The sequence below is a fragment of the Argentina anserina genome, chromosome 6, assembly GCF_933775445.1.
Source record: "Argentina anserina chromosome 6, drPotAnse1.1, whole genome shotgun sequence".
Taxonomy (NCBI): domain Eukaryota; kingdom Viridiplantae; phylum Streptophyta; class Magnoliopsida; order Rosales; family Rosaceae; genus Argentina; species Argentina anserina.
The window spans coordinates 27,895,684-27,911,727 of record NC_065877.1 but is presented as its reverse complement, the minus strand read 5'-3'; the positions used below and the strand labels follow the sequence as shown (position 1 = coordinate 27,911,727).

The window sequence follows — 16,044 nt, the reverse complement described above, 5'->3', positions numbered from 1 at the left end:
AAGACCACATCAAACTTCACCAGCGATATTGCGACAAGTTATACGGGTCTAGAGTTCAGAGTGATCATCAATATTGTACAAACCTGACCTTCATATAAGCTAACCAAAATCAGCAATATTGCAACCTCATCAAGCATAAGGCGATCGAGGCCTCGAGCATTACTCTACCTAAACGTAGGTTCTATTACGTATTTAACTTGCGCATGCAGTGACAATTAGGGTTTATTGACCATCTCTGTCTTCCTTCATTGTGGTATATATAGGATTTTGATTTTTTTTCACACCCCAATGCGAAATCGCCCCAATATGTTGAAGAGTGTGACACCCCAAGTTATTGAAATGAGCCAACGATGATTAACACAAATGACAACAGATTTGGGGCCGGAAGTGTAGGAAACAAATTTGCCGACCATCTCTTATTTACTCAATTTATGTCCACCTTTCTAAACTCATGTCATGTATCTAATTGTTCAATTATTATCTAAATATGAGTTGAGAAAAGACACATATCATGCGTTTAGAAGGGTGGGCACAAAGTGAACAAATGAAAGGTGGTCGGTAAATTACTTATGTTTTGAGTTCAGATATATATTTCTTCATTAATTATCTCTACGTTTGTTTTGGTTGAGAAATTTGTATTCTTTTGCTTCATCATTGTTTCAAATCTGGTTTTAATTGTAAATGGATCATGTGTTTCTTGGACCCGCGATTGTGGTTATATTAGCTGCGGGGAAATATTGGTTGCCAGAAAGTTTAATGTTTGGGATCTTAGAGCATGCTCGATGCCGCGCCCTTAAAGGTGCGATTGTGCGAATGCATTGATCTGGATGTTACCATTCGAGGTTCTAACCATTTTAACATTCCATTGCATGCCAATTATATCCAGATGGTTTCTTATTTGGTAAGAATGTTACTTATGTTAGTATAATTGAGTAGTTAAGTGGTCCAATCTAGAACTGATTTTCCTGCTGATTTCTTTCATCGGAACCATTTGTATCATTTCTTTCATCTAACCTTTCTTATCTGGATGTGCACATGCCAACATGTCTCCGTTAACTTTTTTCAGTTTGAATTTGTTATTCATTTCCTGTTCGTATCGAGTTCTAATATTCTTATATTTCAGTTAGTGGCTGAATATCTCATGGAGGGTGATTATTTGATGTGCCGTCTCGATCTGATCATGAATATTTTAAGAACCTGTATTAATTAATTTAGTTTGTTTGCACTTTTACATCAATAACATGAATCTCTTTCAACTACAGCTAATTGAAACTTCTATTTTTTTTCATGGACAAATAGAAACGAGCTCTTAAATTTGGAAAGAAAGGAGGGCAAAAAATAAATAAAAAGGATACAGGGTTCATTCTTGAAGTTGGTACCTTAAATATCAGTGTTTTGGTTGGCTTGTATTTCAATATGTTCATCTGTAATAGTGGCAAGTGATGATATCTCTCTTTTTCAATTTTTTAATTTTTTTTTGTTGGAAAATGATTTGGCGCCATATAACGTCAGATTCGGTGTCATAATCTCATGTGGCATGTTATATCACATTGTTATGTCAGCAATTACAATAATCACAAAATGTCACTTTTAAATAAAAAAACGATCATATATTTGTTAATCCAATAATTCAAGATTATTATAAAAAATTTGTTTTTTTTATCATTTATTTTTCCTTCATGATATATAATGCTTTCAAAATTTAATGAAAAAAATTTCTATTTATAAAAGTATGCTTGAAATATATATATATATATATATATATATTTATATATATATATTTATATATATATATATGTATATAGATGTGTGTGGGCGCACTTATACGATAATTGTAGTATATTCTAGAAAGATTACCATATAAATATTGTATTTATATGGTAAATATAAATATGATATTAATCAAGATATGTATACTCTAAGAAAAATAACATTTGTACCTTACATATCCTCTATAATTAAGAATTTTACCAACAATTTCCATCTTTATGACTTTGTCGTGACTTTTTTCAATTTTTAAATTTTATTTACATTTACAAATTATATTAATGCATACAGTTAACATATATTCTCTATTAAATTATTAATTAAATTACAAAAAAATAAAAAAATCTCTAACAAAATTATTTAGTACGAAATAGTATATATTGAAAAAATATATATATATTTCGCGCGTGCACACACTGACACACATATTTCAAGCATATATTCGTAAACATCAAAATTTTAAATTATATTTTAGAAGCATTATTGTGATGAAAAAGAAGAAATGATAAAAAAATAAAAAATATATATTTATAATAATTTATAACCGTTTGATTAATAATGATATAATTGTCTTTTCATTTAAAATGACTTTTTATTATTATTTTAATTGTTGACGTGTCGATGTAATATGACATGCCACATAGGATTACAACGTTAGATTTGACGCTATATTATAGTACCCTAGTAGGAAAAAAATTTGCCAACCACCATTCTTGTGCCCACCGTTTTTAACTCATGACATATGTCCAATTGCTTAATTATTATCTAAATATGAGTTGGGAAAAGACACATGTCATGAGTTTAAAAGGGTGGATACAAGGTGGACACAAGAATTGTGGTCGACAAATTTGTTTCTCACCCTAATAATCCTCTTAAGCTTAATAATGAATTAGCAAAACCTATGATTATGCAATTAACTACTTTCCCAAAAGAGAAATAGAGGCTCCCCTATGTATTCTGACTATTCTCATTTTCCAGTTAATGATATAAATGAGGCTCAAGGCATTTAAAATAAAAAATATAAAAACAACAACAACAACTATGTTTATAGGCAAAATTTTAGAAACAGTACACGAAGTAAGATTCACTATGAATTTCAGTACATCAAGGTTCAAAACATAAACTTCGGTGCATGATATTTTAAGTTCGACCTAATACACATACACGACGTCAATGACGCCATTAGTTCAGCCATGATTAGAGGGTAATTTGGTCACTTTAAGTGAAAGCACTCAGCCCCCTCTCTCCATCCACTGTGTGACAACCTCTCTCTTCCGGCAGTTCTACACTTCTACCATTTGTAGAAACACAAAAGAAAGAAAGAAAGAAAACACAGAACGTTTATACCTCAGACAAATCCCAATTAATGAAAATTCATGGCCTCCATAGATATAGATGTTTGTTTCACTGCAACGTCAGTCACCAAAACACACCATATGCAAAACGAATTTTTTTTTGAGGTCTCAAAGCTACCCAGTACCCATAGAAGTTTGTGCGTAGATGTCAATCAAGTCTATTATACCAACTAAATTCAAAACTCATCTTTATCAATCTTTTGCAACTTATTCAATATGCAAATTAACCCAAAAGCTATCTATCTAGCCCCAATCGACTTTATCATTCTTGAATTCTAGAGCCACGACGACACCTATAATCTATAAATCAAATGGGAAGTTCATGAATCAAATGGGTTCTTGAAAAAGGAATTGATAATACTTCCGCGGACCGAGCTCGAGTATATCTGTTAGTCTAAACCGGCATCGAATCTCTCTCTTTCCGGCTTGCATGGTGTAGCGTTCAATTTAACACGGCCACCCTTTCTTCATGAACTTCTCCAGCACCTCCGTAAAATGTCATGTACCAAAGTTTATGTTAAAGTTCTTGTATAGAAATTCTTAGTGGGTCTTATTTTGTGTACCATTCCTAAATTTTTTTGTCGTGTTTATAATAAGCCCTTAACACTGAATTTAAACATTTTGAAACACACACACATACACTCTCAAAGTACTATTCTTTTGTGAATCGAGAGTTAAATGCAAATGTACGTAACTCTTGTACAATCTCGTCTTTTGAAGGATCAAGCACATGGTATAAATGTAGAACATTGAGAAAAAAAGTAAACAACTCAAAATATTTGGAGATTGGAATGTACAAAGAAAAATTAGATATCCAGGACTACGGTAATCGCATAGTACGTAACTTAAACGGATTTCCTGAGGATTGGAAAAGAGATAGAATGACGAAATATAAATGATCGTCAAATATTTATATTCGGGTTGCACTTAAATAAACGCGCCTTAAATGTAAATTCGGAACGGATAGGAGAAAACAACATGTCCAAACGCCTAAGGACTACGCTTGAATCAGCTTTTGATCACTAGGTCGAAATTCGGTGAAAACTCTTACAATTAGAAATACAAGAGTCTTAAAGATTAACAATGTTGTTTAATTTCCATTTAAAACAATGTTGTGTAACGTTGATATATCATGCTGTTTACGACCTCAAATGGACCAAATGTTTATAGAGGCCCAATTGGGTCCGTAGTTATATAAAGAAAAACGGAAACCCATTAAGCCATATCGTCTCTCTCCTTCGACCTCCACACCCGTCTAGAACCTTCTGCGTCTCCTCTCCGATCATGGCCAACTGCTACACCACCGGAGTCACATTCCGTCAGGGGAAGTGCCGCCGTCTGGTGGAGGGGGTCGAAAACAGCACCGGTCGCCGCGTGGTCTTGGCCGTGTACAACGACGATGGGATTCTTGAAGCAGACAAAGAGCGGAACATTTTGCGGAGCCTTAAGGACTGCGACTTCGTGGTGGACCTCATCGCCTTCATCGGCCACGACTACGAAGCTCGGTCGAGATGGAGGGACCCGAATTCCGGTACAATGGAGGTGGTGTACGAGCACCTCGACACCGACTTGGACCTTTACCGGAGAGCTCTCCAACCCGGTCCACGTGTCGCCGGAGACAGACTTAGGAGCCTCTTCTTTCAGCTGTTGAGTGGAGTAGCAGCTGTTCACGAGCAAGGATTCTACCTCCGGAGAGATCCGTTCCTGGCAAAACTGAGCGATTTCCTCGGCGCCAAAGTGCCTCATCCTTTTGCCCAAGATACCGACTTGGTGACTCCGCCGGGAGAGCTCGAGCGCGACCTTCGATATCAGGCTCCGGAACAGTTGATTGGGTCTCAGATGCTCACCCCTGCCGTCGACATGTGGGCTTTGGCTACCATCATTGGTATATATATCTGAGATATTGGGTTTTGACTTTGTTCGTTTGTTTAATCATCAATTGGTTTGTAGGTCTAGATTTACGGCATTGTGGTTAATATTGAGTCAATGAAAGGTCATACACAGTACTAGTTCATTTATTTTCATCTGCATTTGTTATTATATGAGACTCACATGTGGATTATTGATTGGGTCATCCCTACAGTAAAGCAAGTCAATAAACACAAGCATGCATGCTCTATATATATTTAAAGGCCTTCAATTGTTAATTTAGCACCTTGTCCTCTTGTTCATTTATTTTCATCTTCATTTATGAGACTTAATCTATCTGTCATACACTGCTGCTAATGGTTGACAGGGGATTGCTATGCTTGGAATTTGTTAATGTTCTTGTGTGAGTAATTGACTGATTGCTATCCTGAGGCTGAGACCTTGTAATTAACTTTTGTTGTTGTTATTCAGCTGAGGTGGCAACAGGTGATGTCTTGTTTAAGGTCAATCCAAATTCTCGGCCACGTGAGCATCTACAAACCATATATCAGTGAGTATTTCAATTTGTCATACTAATGTATGATTTAATGAAAATATTTAGTTTTAGAAATTACTGCTAATTTGACATATAGTTTAGGCCGTTATCCCTTTTCCTTTGTGCTATTGCTTTGCTCTGTTTGGCCTTGTAGCTTGCTGCTCTTTTCTTATTGCCACTTGTCAGCTAACAATTTGCAGAAACAGACTCTTACGTTATTAAAGCTATATATTGGAGAGGAAGATTATATGCGAAATTATCATTTGCATTTCTTTAAATTCTCTTCGTGTTTCTGCAAATTCTACCCTATCCATCAGGTCTAAAATTCACTAGTTAGAAATGGTTGGTTTGAAGGCTGTGGGGACTAACGCACCTGCCTGGCCAGTAGCTTGGAATTTGATTTCCAAGTTCTAAAAGATGAGCCATCATCTCGATAAAAATCGGTGGACTCCATATCTGCACTACGCTCCGATCAGGTGGAGGAATTTCGCAAACTTGACGCTGCAAAAGTTGCTGAAGGTCTCAGCTCCCCTATGATACCTAGCTTTTGGCCCTGTACCCAACTCACCTGCTGCAGCTCTCATCCATCCAGGGTTCTCCTTCCTCCACCAAAGCTGTGATCAGTACAGAGGGGGAGGTTACACAACAGTGTGGCACCCAAATAACCCCACGGACCTACAGGCCGCATGATATACAGTAAATATTGACTTCGTACTCCTAGTCAAACTGAGTAATCAAAATCCTCAATCAATTTGTGACCTATGTCCTCTCCCCTAGGGTTTATTTTCCCTATCCAAACAGAACTATGGCAATATAAAAAGCACCCAAGCCGTGGAAATTGTTTTGCAAAGATGAGGTTGACGGACTTACCAGTAGAAATCCTGTGTGATATCTTTAAGAGACTTCCAGTAAACTCTATCTGCTGCCTCCGATGCGTCTCTAAAAACTTGTTGGACATCGTCCAGTCTCCCTTTTTTGTTTCACTGCATACTCGGTTGTCCATTCTCAGCATTAATGCTGCTGCCGATCAACCTCCTGGCCTTACGCTGCGTTTTTCGGGAGATGGTTGGTATGAATGTCTTTACAAAAAAACAACGCCGTCAAAGTCCTTGGAATGCCTGAATTACGATAGTAGCACCGGTGACCTTATTGTGTCGGAGATTCTATCGACCTGCGACAACGCCCGTTATTGGATATACTTCTCCTACTGCAACCTCTTTTTCTTCAACAGAAATTGTGATGGTCTCTTCTTGATCGATCCTTTTACCAGACAACTTCTGAGGATCCCGACGGCTGGCCTTGAATGTAAAAAGTATGATTCTCCTGACATATATATCCCCATGGAGGGGGAGGGGGAGATTTATGGCATGGGATTTGATAGTGTAACTAGCACCCACAAGATTCTTCGATTGTCCTATACGTATAAACATAATCTGTTGGTAGCGTCTGTAAAGCCCAGATTCTTGAACTGAGCACAAACTCATGGCGAGAGATACCCGCATATGATCATGAATTGACTTCTCGCGCAAGCACAAGCATATGTGCTTATGGAGATATGCATTGGTTGACGTCTTCAGATGAGATGCAAGAAATACTGATTCTTTCTTTTGATTTCACGAAAGAAAATTTCTTTTGGACTCCCACTTTGGAGTTACCATCCTCAAGAAGAAGTGGCTACACAAACTTAATTGCTTTAAGAGGATCTATGGCCGTAGTTATATTCGACATTTCATGCAATAACATTGATATATGGGTGATGAAAGATTATTATAAGAAACAGTGGGTACGAGATTACACCATAAATGTGCATGAACCAGCTCTAGATAGGTGGCTCTTCTTTGCTTCTTGTGGTGAATGGAAAAATGGTATATTTTTCCAAGATCAACACAGCGAAAAGTCATTCTTTGTGGACTTTAGAAGCAATTCCATGCAAGTTATAAAACATCCAAATAGGCGGGGCTACGGCTGGAAGTGTTTGAAAATCTTGAGTGTTAATAGGAGCTTGCTTTCCCTAAAAGCTTTTGGAACTTTGGTTGAAGCAAAATCAGGTAGTCGAACCGGGATTGATTTCGCTAAGAATTACTTATTGGAGCACCCTTCTAACTGAAGGAGTAGTACTGTACTAGCGAACGAGAGCTTCCCTTTCTATGATTGCTAAATACTAGCAATTGTATTTAGTTCCTTATAATAAAAAATTCTCTCTATCGGATATCTTGCACTTTGTTACTTTGATTTAAGAGAAAATTAGCTATATGTAAGTTTTTAAACGAGTATGAATTTGGCTGCAATCGGTTTGTTCATTCATACTTTTTCGTGCAGTATATAGCTTCGTGTTTGTGAATTTTGCTTTAAGCTTGTGCCTTAATTCCTTACAGACGAAATTATGGGATAATGTAATTGTCTTTATTTATGGGAAGAAGGGTTAGAGTTGACATTTTTTTTCACAAACGAAAGACAATGCGGCTTCGAAATATGCCATTGTACCAATCACCCGCAGGCAGCTAATCAAACCAGGCCACATAATATTCTTACTCGTAGACAATTTAGAAAAATAAGAAGAGGAGTTGAGGTTTGATGTTATTCGAGGAGAAGAGGAAGAAGGTGAGTACATACTTTCTGGTTTGTTGCGGAGCGAACCAGTCAACCAGATATAAGGTTTTTCGAGCTAGACCATGCTTTACATACACGTGCTACCATAAAAACGAGCCATCACCAACCCCATCAGTGTACACTACCCCACAATTCACTACTTCAGATACTCACGACCAAAACTCGACATCTAGTATCTGAACCCTAATGCTTCAAAAAATTGGTTCCACTAAATCAGCCAGGCACGTAATTGACTTATTAATAGCTTCTCCACATAGATCGAGTCACAAAACATTGAAGGCATGCATGTGTGAAACGGTGAATCAAATGCCTGATACTCGTACTCCGTTTCGATTAGAATAGGAGTTAGTCCCAAATGGATAACAAAACCAATATAATTTATATAAATACAAGCCACCGTGAAGGCTTAGGGCCTTTCCTTGATCCAATCAAAACTTCAAAAGCCACCTAAAATAACTCTACTCTTATGTATCCATACATAAAAAATAAATTCATATTGAGAGATAAATAGAGGAATTCCACTGGTTAAACACAACATCACCAACAATTCTAATGTTTGGAAACTGACATAGTGCCACAAAACATCGATTTAGAAGGAAAAGACATCAGTCAAGAGGTTCAACTGACATTGGGTATTAACCTCCTATACAAAATTATAATACGTACAAGATAAACCTAAGGAGTATTTTGAAACGAGTCCAACCTCAACTTGCAAATGCTTTTATGTCTGTCAACTCAAATAAATTTTCTATTTGGGCTGTATGATATTAAAGTTGAAGTAGAGGCAGAGCCATTACAACACCAAAGATAGAAATGAGCAATAACATCATCCAGGTTGGGAATAACTGCCTTTTGTTTTTCCTTGTGTCCTTTAGGGCACCTACTGTTTTCATACCTCCTGCCGTGGAATTGTCGATCTCTTCCAACATTGGCTTGGAATTTTGTTGAGTTGATGATTCAGGTGCCACCTGCTCTTGATTAAGCTGCTCAGAAAGCTGCTGCTGCTGCTGGTGGTTATACTTCTCAACATACTCCGGAAACATCTTGCGAAATGTGACACTGGTTTGACAGAAAATTGGAACACAATAGTGGTACGATCAATTTAAATTGATGACTAGTATCTACCACTAACATATGTCAAGCAACTTTTAAACAGGTATGCAAAGATTTTGGCATTTGCAAGATAAATACAAGTCATATAATAGTAGGTAAGGAATAAATATTGCCTATTTCAGTATGTTTTCTATCAGCCCTTTGGGCAGCCTAAATTATGGAAGTAATAAAAGATAAGAATAAACTGTATCTGGTCCCAGAGCACTTACTTCTTGGCATTAAAAGCAAGAGAAGTCTTTGCCAAACGTTGCTTCTCAGCTACAGTAGTGTTCACGCTTCCAGTTGTGGGACTATTATCCATCTGCACAAGTGCAAATAAGTTGAAACATGAGCCTCACAGATCACGGATGTGGCATTTCCAAACCATTGAAACAATAAAAAAATAGAAATAATAATATTTAAGATAAAATAACAAGTTCCTCACTACTAAGACCTAGAGAAGAGACATAAATAGTACAACCACTATTATATTATTAATTACTTGGATCATGTCAACGACGAATAAAAAATCAAGATGTGTAATTTTCCAAAGTGCAAAATCCAGCAGAGAGAAAACAACAACAGCAAACATAATAGAGTTCAAGGGGCAACAATAAGCTCACCATGAATGAAAGAAGTCCTGTAAGTATGCTGCATTTATAAAGAACAGATATTAGTGGAGCACAGTGATTTGACAAATGATGCAACTTGCTAATTAAGAAAAAGCACATAGAGGGAGTTCCTCTCAAGTCCAAACAGGTCTAACCTTGATACTGACCACATTGGATTCCAACTTTCAGGATGAACTGCACAGGAAATTACGTTGACATATTTCTTATTAGAGAGCATGTAAAGCTAAAATAACAGATCTCTCTAAAACCAACTCTATAGAACTTACAATCACTCATAGACAAACAGATTTTCTTCTGAGTCATGAATCGTCCATTTGGAGTAGTCATGCTACAAACAGGAACAAACACATAATTGAAATCCACAGTATACATTAACAGAGAAGACAATTGCATATTCAAAAAAAAAAAAATACAGAAACATAATCTAATTTGCACGAGAAATCTGGTCAAAAGTAGATACCTGATTCCCGGTGGTTTATAGGGATACTCTGGAGGAAACTTGATCTTTCCATAGTAATATCCACCTATAATAAGTAGAACAAATTTTCATAATAATTAAGCTTGATATCAAATAGAATAAACAAGATCAATTATCTATAACATTTTGGCCTAAGGGTATTTCTCTCGAGAAATCTAAAATGATGCCCCCAACATAAGAATATAATAACAACAATCACAGGACCACGGAAACAGATGCCACCCAATATCACATCAGATAGAGGATGAGGAGAGTGCTAACAAACCTGCAAAAGGTGTTCCTTGGCTTCCCTCTAAAACGTAATCTGAAGCATTGGACATAATGAAAAATAAATAAGAGTTCCCAACAAAAGGACATACCAGAAAAAAAAAATACACAACTGTCCGCATGGAAATTCAGAAATAATATACAGGCAAGGATAATGAGTAGGGTCCCATTATACAAAAGCCAGATTAAGTAAGAATGCTATCAGTATTAAATATGTCCCAAACCCCAAATCATGATACTAAACTAGCAGAAAATGACTAGTTTTTAACTAGAAGACCCGGTTCATGTTATTTTCCATACAGAGCCAAAAAAACAGATTCTACTTTCTTGCCTCTTACTACAGCGACGAAGATATATCTTTTGAACTCCGAAAAACATAAAAAAGGAAACCCCATGTCCCACGTATCCATCCCCATACTTAAATGCGATCATTAAGAAATACAAATCTCAAATAATTGGTTGTAGAAATCTAAGTTAAACTATAAAAAGACCAAGCATTGTCAGATTACAGAGCGACCAACCATCTGCATTAAAAGAGAAAACTTGGCTGTCCAAAATCCCGTTTTTTATTAAGCAAACAACCACACTAAAATCCTGCCCAGTTCTTTAACAAATCCTGTTCATGTGTAAGTTATTCTATACTCGGCAGATGTAAGAATAGCAAAACACCTAGACTGTGTAAATTATACAAAGAGTAATAGAAGCACTCTTCTTTCAGTGAAACGTGCTTGTAACTGATAGATTAACATGCCAAAGAAATCTATTCAACATTTAAGGAAGCCAGCTGCCAATTAACTTACGCCACTCAAGAATGTCATTTGGGGAGGGACGGGCCACAACATGTGAAACAGGTTCCTGCACATCCGCAGATAACACAATTAGCACCATCCTGAAGACATAGATGTAATAAAGTTCTAGGCCACAAACTCCATACTAAACAATTATCTCAAAAACACTAGAATTATCAATGGCTAGCAAAAGTCCATCAAGTTAAAACAAAAACCAAATGTTTATTATCCATTAAGTTAATGTTACTACAGTTGATCTAACAGGATCAAATGATAACAGAACCACTAACTGATATTAGAGTGAACATGAAGTACTCGAGGGATGCAAATACCATAGACATCTATTAGTCTATACCAGACAAACAATAGGATTCAGAAGTAAAAAGAAGTCACACCTTACACAGTGCTCTATATTCCTTCTGTAAGCGCTTGACGCATGATTTCTCCGCCATCTCCCAACAGAATCTCAAAAGTAGCAACTAAAGCCCCTAGTCAGTGCTTAGCTTCTTTGGTCCCAAATGTTATTACCAGTTCCCTGATAAACGCAGACACGAAAAACATATCAAAACTAGATTTGACGCATAACGAACAACCACTATCAATGACATTGAGCACGGAATAAAACATCCACCAAACAAAGTGATATCAAAGTTTTTGAACAATTTACCTCGTATTCCATACTCCTTAACTGATCAAAAGACAAATGTAGCAATATCTCCTACATCATTCATCTCGTAACATTATATGACCATGTTTAAGTATCACTTGAGAATTCTAACACGACCATTTCCCAAACATAAACTAATTCCCTTAAATCAATAATTCCCAATCACAATTACTTTACCCACCAAGCAATCTGAGCTGAGTGGTCTCAGTAATAATTTAACACAAGTCTAAACCCAAATAGAGGAAAAACAAGTCCCTTAAAATTCACATTTTTAATTCACTATAAAAGCACAGACTCGTTCTATTCAATTTGAGCAAAGCCCAGGAGCAATTCACCGTCCAAGTCTCAATATTTTTTAGGGTTTTAGCACAAATTCAACGGAAAGTTCACCAATCCCTAAAAAGCGAACCCAATCCGACAATCAAAATTGAACTAAAAAATCAACAAATATCGAACGACAGAGAAGGGTTACAGAGAGGAAAAATATAGATCGGGGAAGTAGTGGAGAAATTGAAGGAAGAATAAACCTGATGAGATCGAGGATCTGGAGATAAGCGGGAGCGAGAGAGGTCGATCGCACATGGACGCCTTCAGGAGATAGGCGACGATATCCCCCTTGTTTTGAGACAACAATGGACCAAAACGACGTCGTATGAACTTTATTGTTCTCGCACGTGCCGAATACTCACAGGCAGGACCCTCGCACGACCCGAATAAATATGGAGTTGCTCAACGGTAGTCGGAATCGCGAAATCGTCGAAATATGCCTAGAAACTTGATTTTTACAGATTCCGGCAGCCGTGGGACGCCGAAAGAGCTCCGGCCGGCACAGACGGGATTGCCGGGAGGTGGGTAGTGCGTCTGTGGTGGTGCACCGCGCCGTTGCGGCATGTCGTCACAGGAATCGGGACGTCCACTAATGTATCATAACCTTTATATTATGTTTAGAATAAACTATCGCATGATCCTTAAAATATATATACCGATCACATCTGCTTGTGTCGATCAACTATATTTCGAACTGAAGTTGTCGATCGCCAAAGTGTCTACTAATGTATCATAACCTTTACATTAGGTTTAGAATAAAACTATCGCATTATTAAGAGACTATATGAGGAAACTTCTCAAGATCGGTCGACACCAGCCGATGTGATCGGTATATATATTTAGTGATCCTGTAAAAATTTCATCCAATTCGGACTTCGTTTGACCGTCGGAATTTCCGGTAAACTTAAAACACTACTAATATGTCATAAGGGATGATCTATTACCAAGATGCGAATGCCAAAAGCTGTTTACATATTTGAAATCACCTAATTTTGTCATCTATCGTGCATGGTCACAACGAAGAAACCAATTTGGCAAAGCCCCGGTTAATGGGGTTTTATTATGTCAAAACACGTCTTTTTTTGTTAATCGTAGGTACGGACAGTTAAATCATATTCAAAATGGACGAAATTTTTACGGGTTCCCTAAATATATATGCCGATCACATCTGTTTGTGTCGATCGACTATATTTCAAACTGGAGTTGTCGATCGCTGAAGTGTCCACTAATGTATCATAATCTTTATATTAGGTTTAGAATAAAACTATCACATTATAAAAGCGACTATATAAAAGAAACTTCTCAAGATCGATCAACACCAGCCGATGTGATCGATATATATATATATATATATATATAGTAATCCTGTAAAAATTTCATCAAATTCAGACCTTATTTAACCGTCGGAATTTCCGGTAATCAAAAACACCACTAATATGGTCTAGGGATGACCCATTACCAAGATGTGAACGCCAAAAACCGTTTGTATATCTAAAATCACCTGAATTTTATCACCGATCGTGCGTGGTCGAACAAGGAAACTCATTTGCATAAACCTCGGTTAATGAGTGTTTTAATATATCAAAACGCCTCTTTTTTAGTTGAACGTAGGTACGGACGGTCAAACCATGTTCAAAACGGACGAAATATTTACAGGTTCCCTAAATATATATACCGATCACATCTGCTGGTGTCGATCGACCATATTTCGAACTAGAGTTGTCGATCACATATGTGTCCACTAATGTATCATAACATTTATATTAGGTTTATAATAAAACTATCGCATTATGAAGCGACTTTATGAATAAAACTTCTCGAGATCGATCGACATTATCCGCGATGTGATCGGTATATATATTTAGTGATCCTATAAAAATTTCATCCAATTCAGACCTCGTTTGACCGTCAGAATTTCCGGTAAACTAAAACCACCACTAATATGTCATAAGGGAGGACCCATTACCAAGATACGAATGCCGAAAGCTGTTAACATATTTGAAATCACCTAATTTTTCTCACCGATCATATGCGGTCGTAACGAGGAAACCTATTTGGCAAAATCCTGGTTAATAACCTCATTATGTCAAAACACCTATTTTTTTGTTAATCGTAGGTACAGATGGTTAAACCATGTTCAAAACAGACGAAATTTTTACATGGTCTCTAAATATATACGATCATATCTATTGGTGTCGATCGACAATATTTCAAAACTAGAATTTATTTGTGTATTTTTTTAAAAGAAATTCTAATAATTCTCTTATTGTTTCAAACCCTTCAATAAATGTGTTATGTTTTTTTTTTCTAATACAAACCTACAAGGCCCGATCCGGCCCGCAAAAGCCTTCAAGACTCGCTTCAGTTACCCCTGTAAACTTAAAGCACTAGTACTGAAAATGAACAATAGGAAGAAATATATGAAAGTGCTCCATTACCTTCATTGGCGATTTTGAAACCAGAACTTGACCTGGTGTGGTTTCGGCCTCAGATCTAAGCTCAGCTATTCCCCAAAACAAGAACATCTGGGTGTGGACACTCTTGAATAACCTGCATGTCGAGCATAAGACAAGAACATCATTGTCGACAGGAAATGATAGGTAACACCAAATCTGGACAAGTCAGCATATATATTTTTACAATAAAATTCATAAAAAAGCTGGACAAGTCAATTACACTTCAGAACTATTACTAGGCAAAGTTTTACAATTCATCCCAATCATTTAAACAAACTGCACAATTATCAGTGCTCAAAGAAAGAAACATGCTAAGCGTCAAATATGCTCAAAGATTCTGGAAAGATAGTTTCATTGGAGTCTGATTCATCCAACCTTATCCAGGTACGCTCTGCTCGGTATGTGTGTGACGAGTGATGAGGAGGGGTTGGGGGAATATAGGTCTAAGGCTGTAAGATAATGCACAAAAGAGGAAAAGAAGTACAAAATGTATGATTTCAGCGCAATGTGACAGTTGGTTGCATCATCTTCCTTGTGCCATCTATTAAAGGTCATCTAATAAGCTACTAGGTCTTTAAAGATTTTCAATTATATAAAGTACACCCGAGGATACTTGAAAGCAAAATAGTGAAACACAGACCTGCTGGTCCATATTTGTCCCAAAATCCCAACCGATCGAATACAGAACACAAAGTTCGTATACAGTATACGTATACCTGCTTTCCAGGTATTTTCACAAAGGCCATGAATTTTTGTTTTTTTTGTTTTTTTGGTCGAAGCCATGTATTATTGTGGCATCTGCCTATACGACTTAAGTTGAACTCATCATAGTGTTTAAGTAAATATTAAATAGAATAAGTATTAATTTGTAGGAGATCTAATCATTATTTATACTAGTCTGATTTAAAACTAAGAGAGTGTATTGTATATAGAATTAGTGAGAATTTTAAAGAAATTTATGAAATTCAAAAGTCTAGATGTATTTAATATAGACTTTTAATTATCAATACAAGTTTAGGTGTATTTAATTAGGATTTTTACAAGTAATTATGGAATCCATAAAAGTCTAGGGATATTCAATCCGGACTTTTAAAAATAAATAGAATTCTGTAAGTATTGAAAATATCATTCATAGTTATAGAATTATAAACTTATGGAATCTTATGGACTTTGTAGTGTTAATTATACACACCACAATCCA

The 16,044-nt window shown here is 36.5% G+C and overlaps 2 protein-coding genes across 3 annotated transcripts; one reads left to right on the top strand and one right to left on the bottom strand.

Annotated features, from left to right (window-relative positions):
- Positions 1-4,406: 4,406 nt before the first annotated feature.
- Positions 4,407-5,545, top strand: LOC126797204 (cell division control protein 2 homolog D-like). Its single transcript, XM_050523870.1, has 2 exons — positions 4,407-5,007; positions 5,463-5,545. The coding sequence occupies exons 1-2, from the start codon at positions 4,407-4,409 to the stop codon at positions 5,543-5,545; spliced, it is 684 nt and encodes a 227-aa protein (XP_050379827.1).
- Positions 5,546-8,661: 3,116 nt separating this feature from the next.
- Positions 8,662-12,682, bottom strand: LOC126800543 (ubiquitin-conjugating enzyme E2 34-like). 2 transcript variants are annotated; one of them, XM_050527922.1, is made up of 11 exons: positions 12,588-12,640; positions 12,061-12,111; positions 11,789-11,928; positions 11,406-11,460; positions 10,604-10,642; positions 10,321-10,384; positions 10,127-10,188; positions 9,995-10,034; positions 9,852-9,879; positions 9,459-9,550; positions 8,662-9,195 (listed from the first exon to the last, which is right to left on the bottom strand). In XM_050527922.1, exons 3-11 carry the CDS (start codon positions 11,843-11,845, stop codon positions 8,904-8,906), a joined length of 729 nt encoding a protein of 242 aa, XP_050383879.1. In that variant the 5' UTR covers positions 11,846-11,928; positions 12,061-12,111; positions 12,588-12,640; the 3' UTR covers positions 8,662-8,903. The 2 variants fall into 2 exon arrangements, with proteins under 2 accessions (XP_050383879.1, XP_050383880.1); XM_050527923.1 differs by lacking the exon at positions 12,061-12,111 and having other exon boundaries at positions 12,588-12,682.
- Between the last annotated feature and the right edge of the window lie 3,362 nt (positions 12,683-16,044).

Bases quoted from the DNA above. Each gene is read 5' to 3' on its own strand.
- LOC126800543 (XM_050527923.1), bottom strand. From the start codon at position 11,845: ATGGCGGAGAAATCATGCGTCAAGCGCTTACAGAAGGAATATAGAGCA. The intron at 10,643-11,405 runs GTAAGTTAATTG...CCAATGCTTCAG, and splicing joins AAATGACATTCTTGAGTGGC to ATTACGTTTTAGAGGGAAGC. The intron at 10,385-10,603 runs GTTTGTTAGCAC...TACTTATTATAG, and splicing joins CCAAGGAACACCTTTTGCAG to GTGGATATTACTATGGAAAG.
- LOC126797204 (XM_050523870.1), top strand. From the start codon at position 4,407: ATGGCCAACTGCTACACCACCGGAGTCACATTCCGTCAGGGGAAGTGC. The intron at 5,008-5,462 runs GTATATATATCT...GTTGTTATTCAG, and splicing joins GGCTTTGGCTACCATCATTG to CTGAGGTGGCAACAGGTGAT.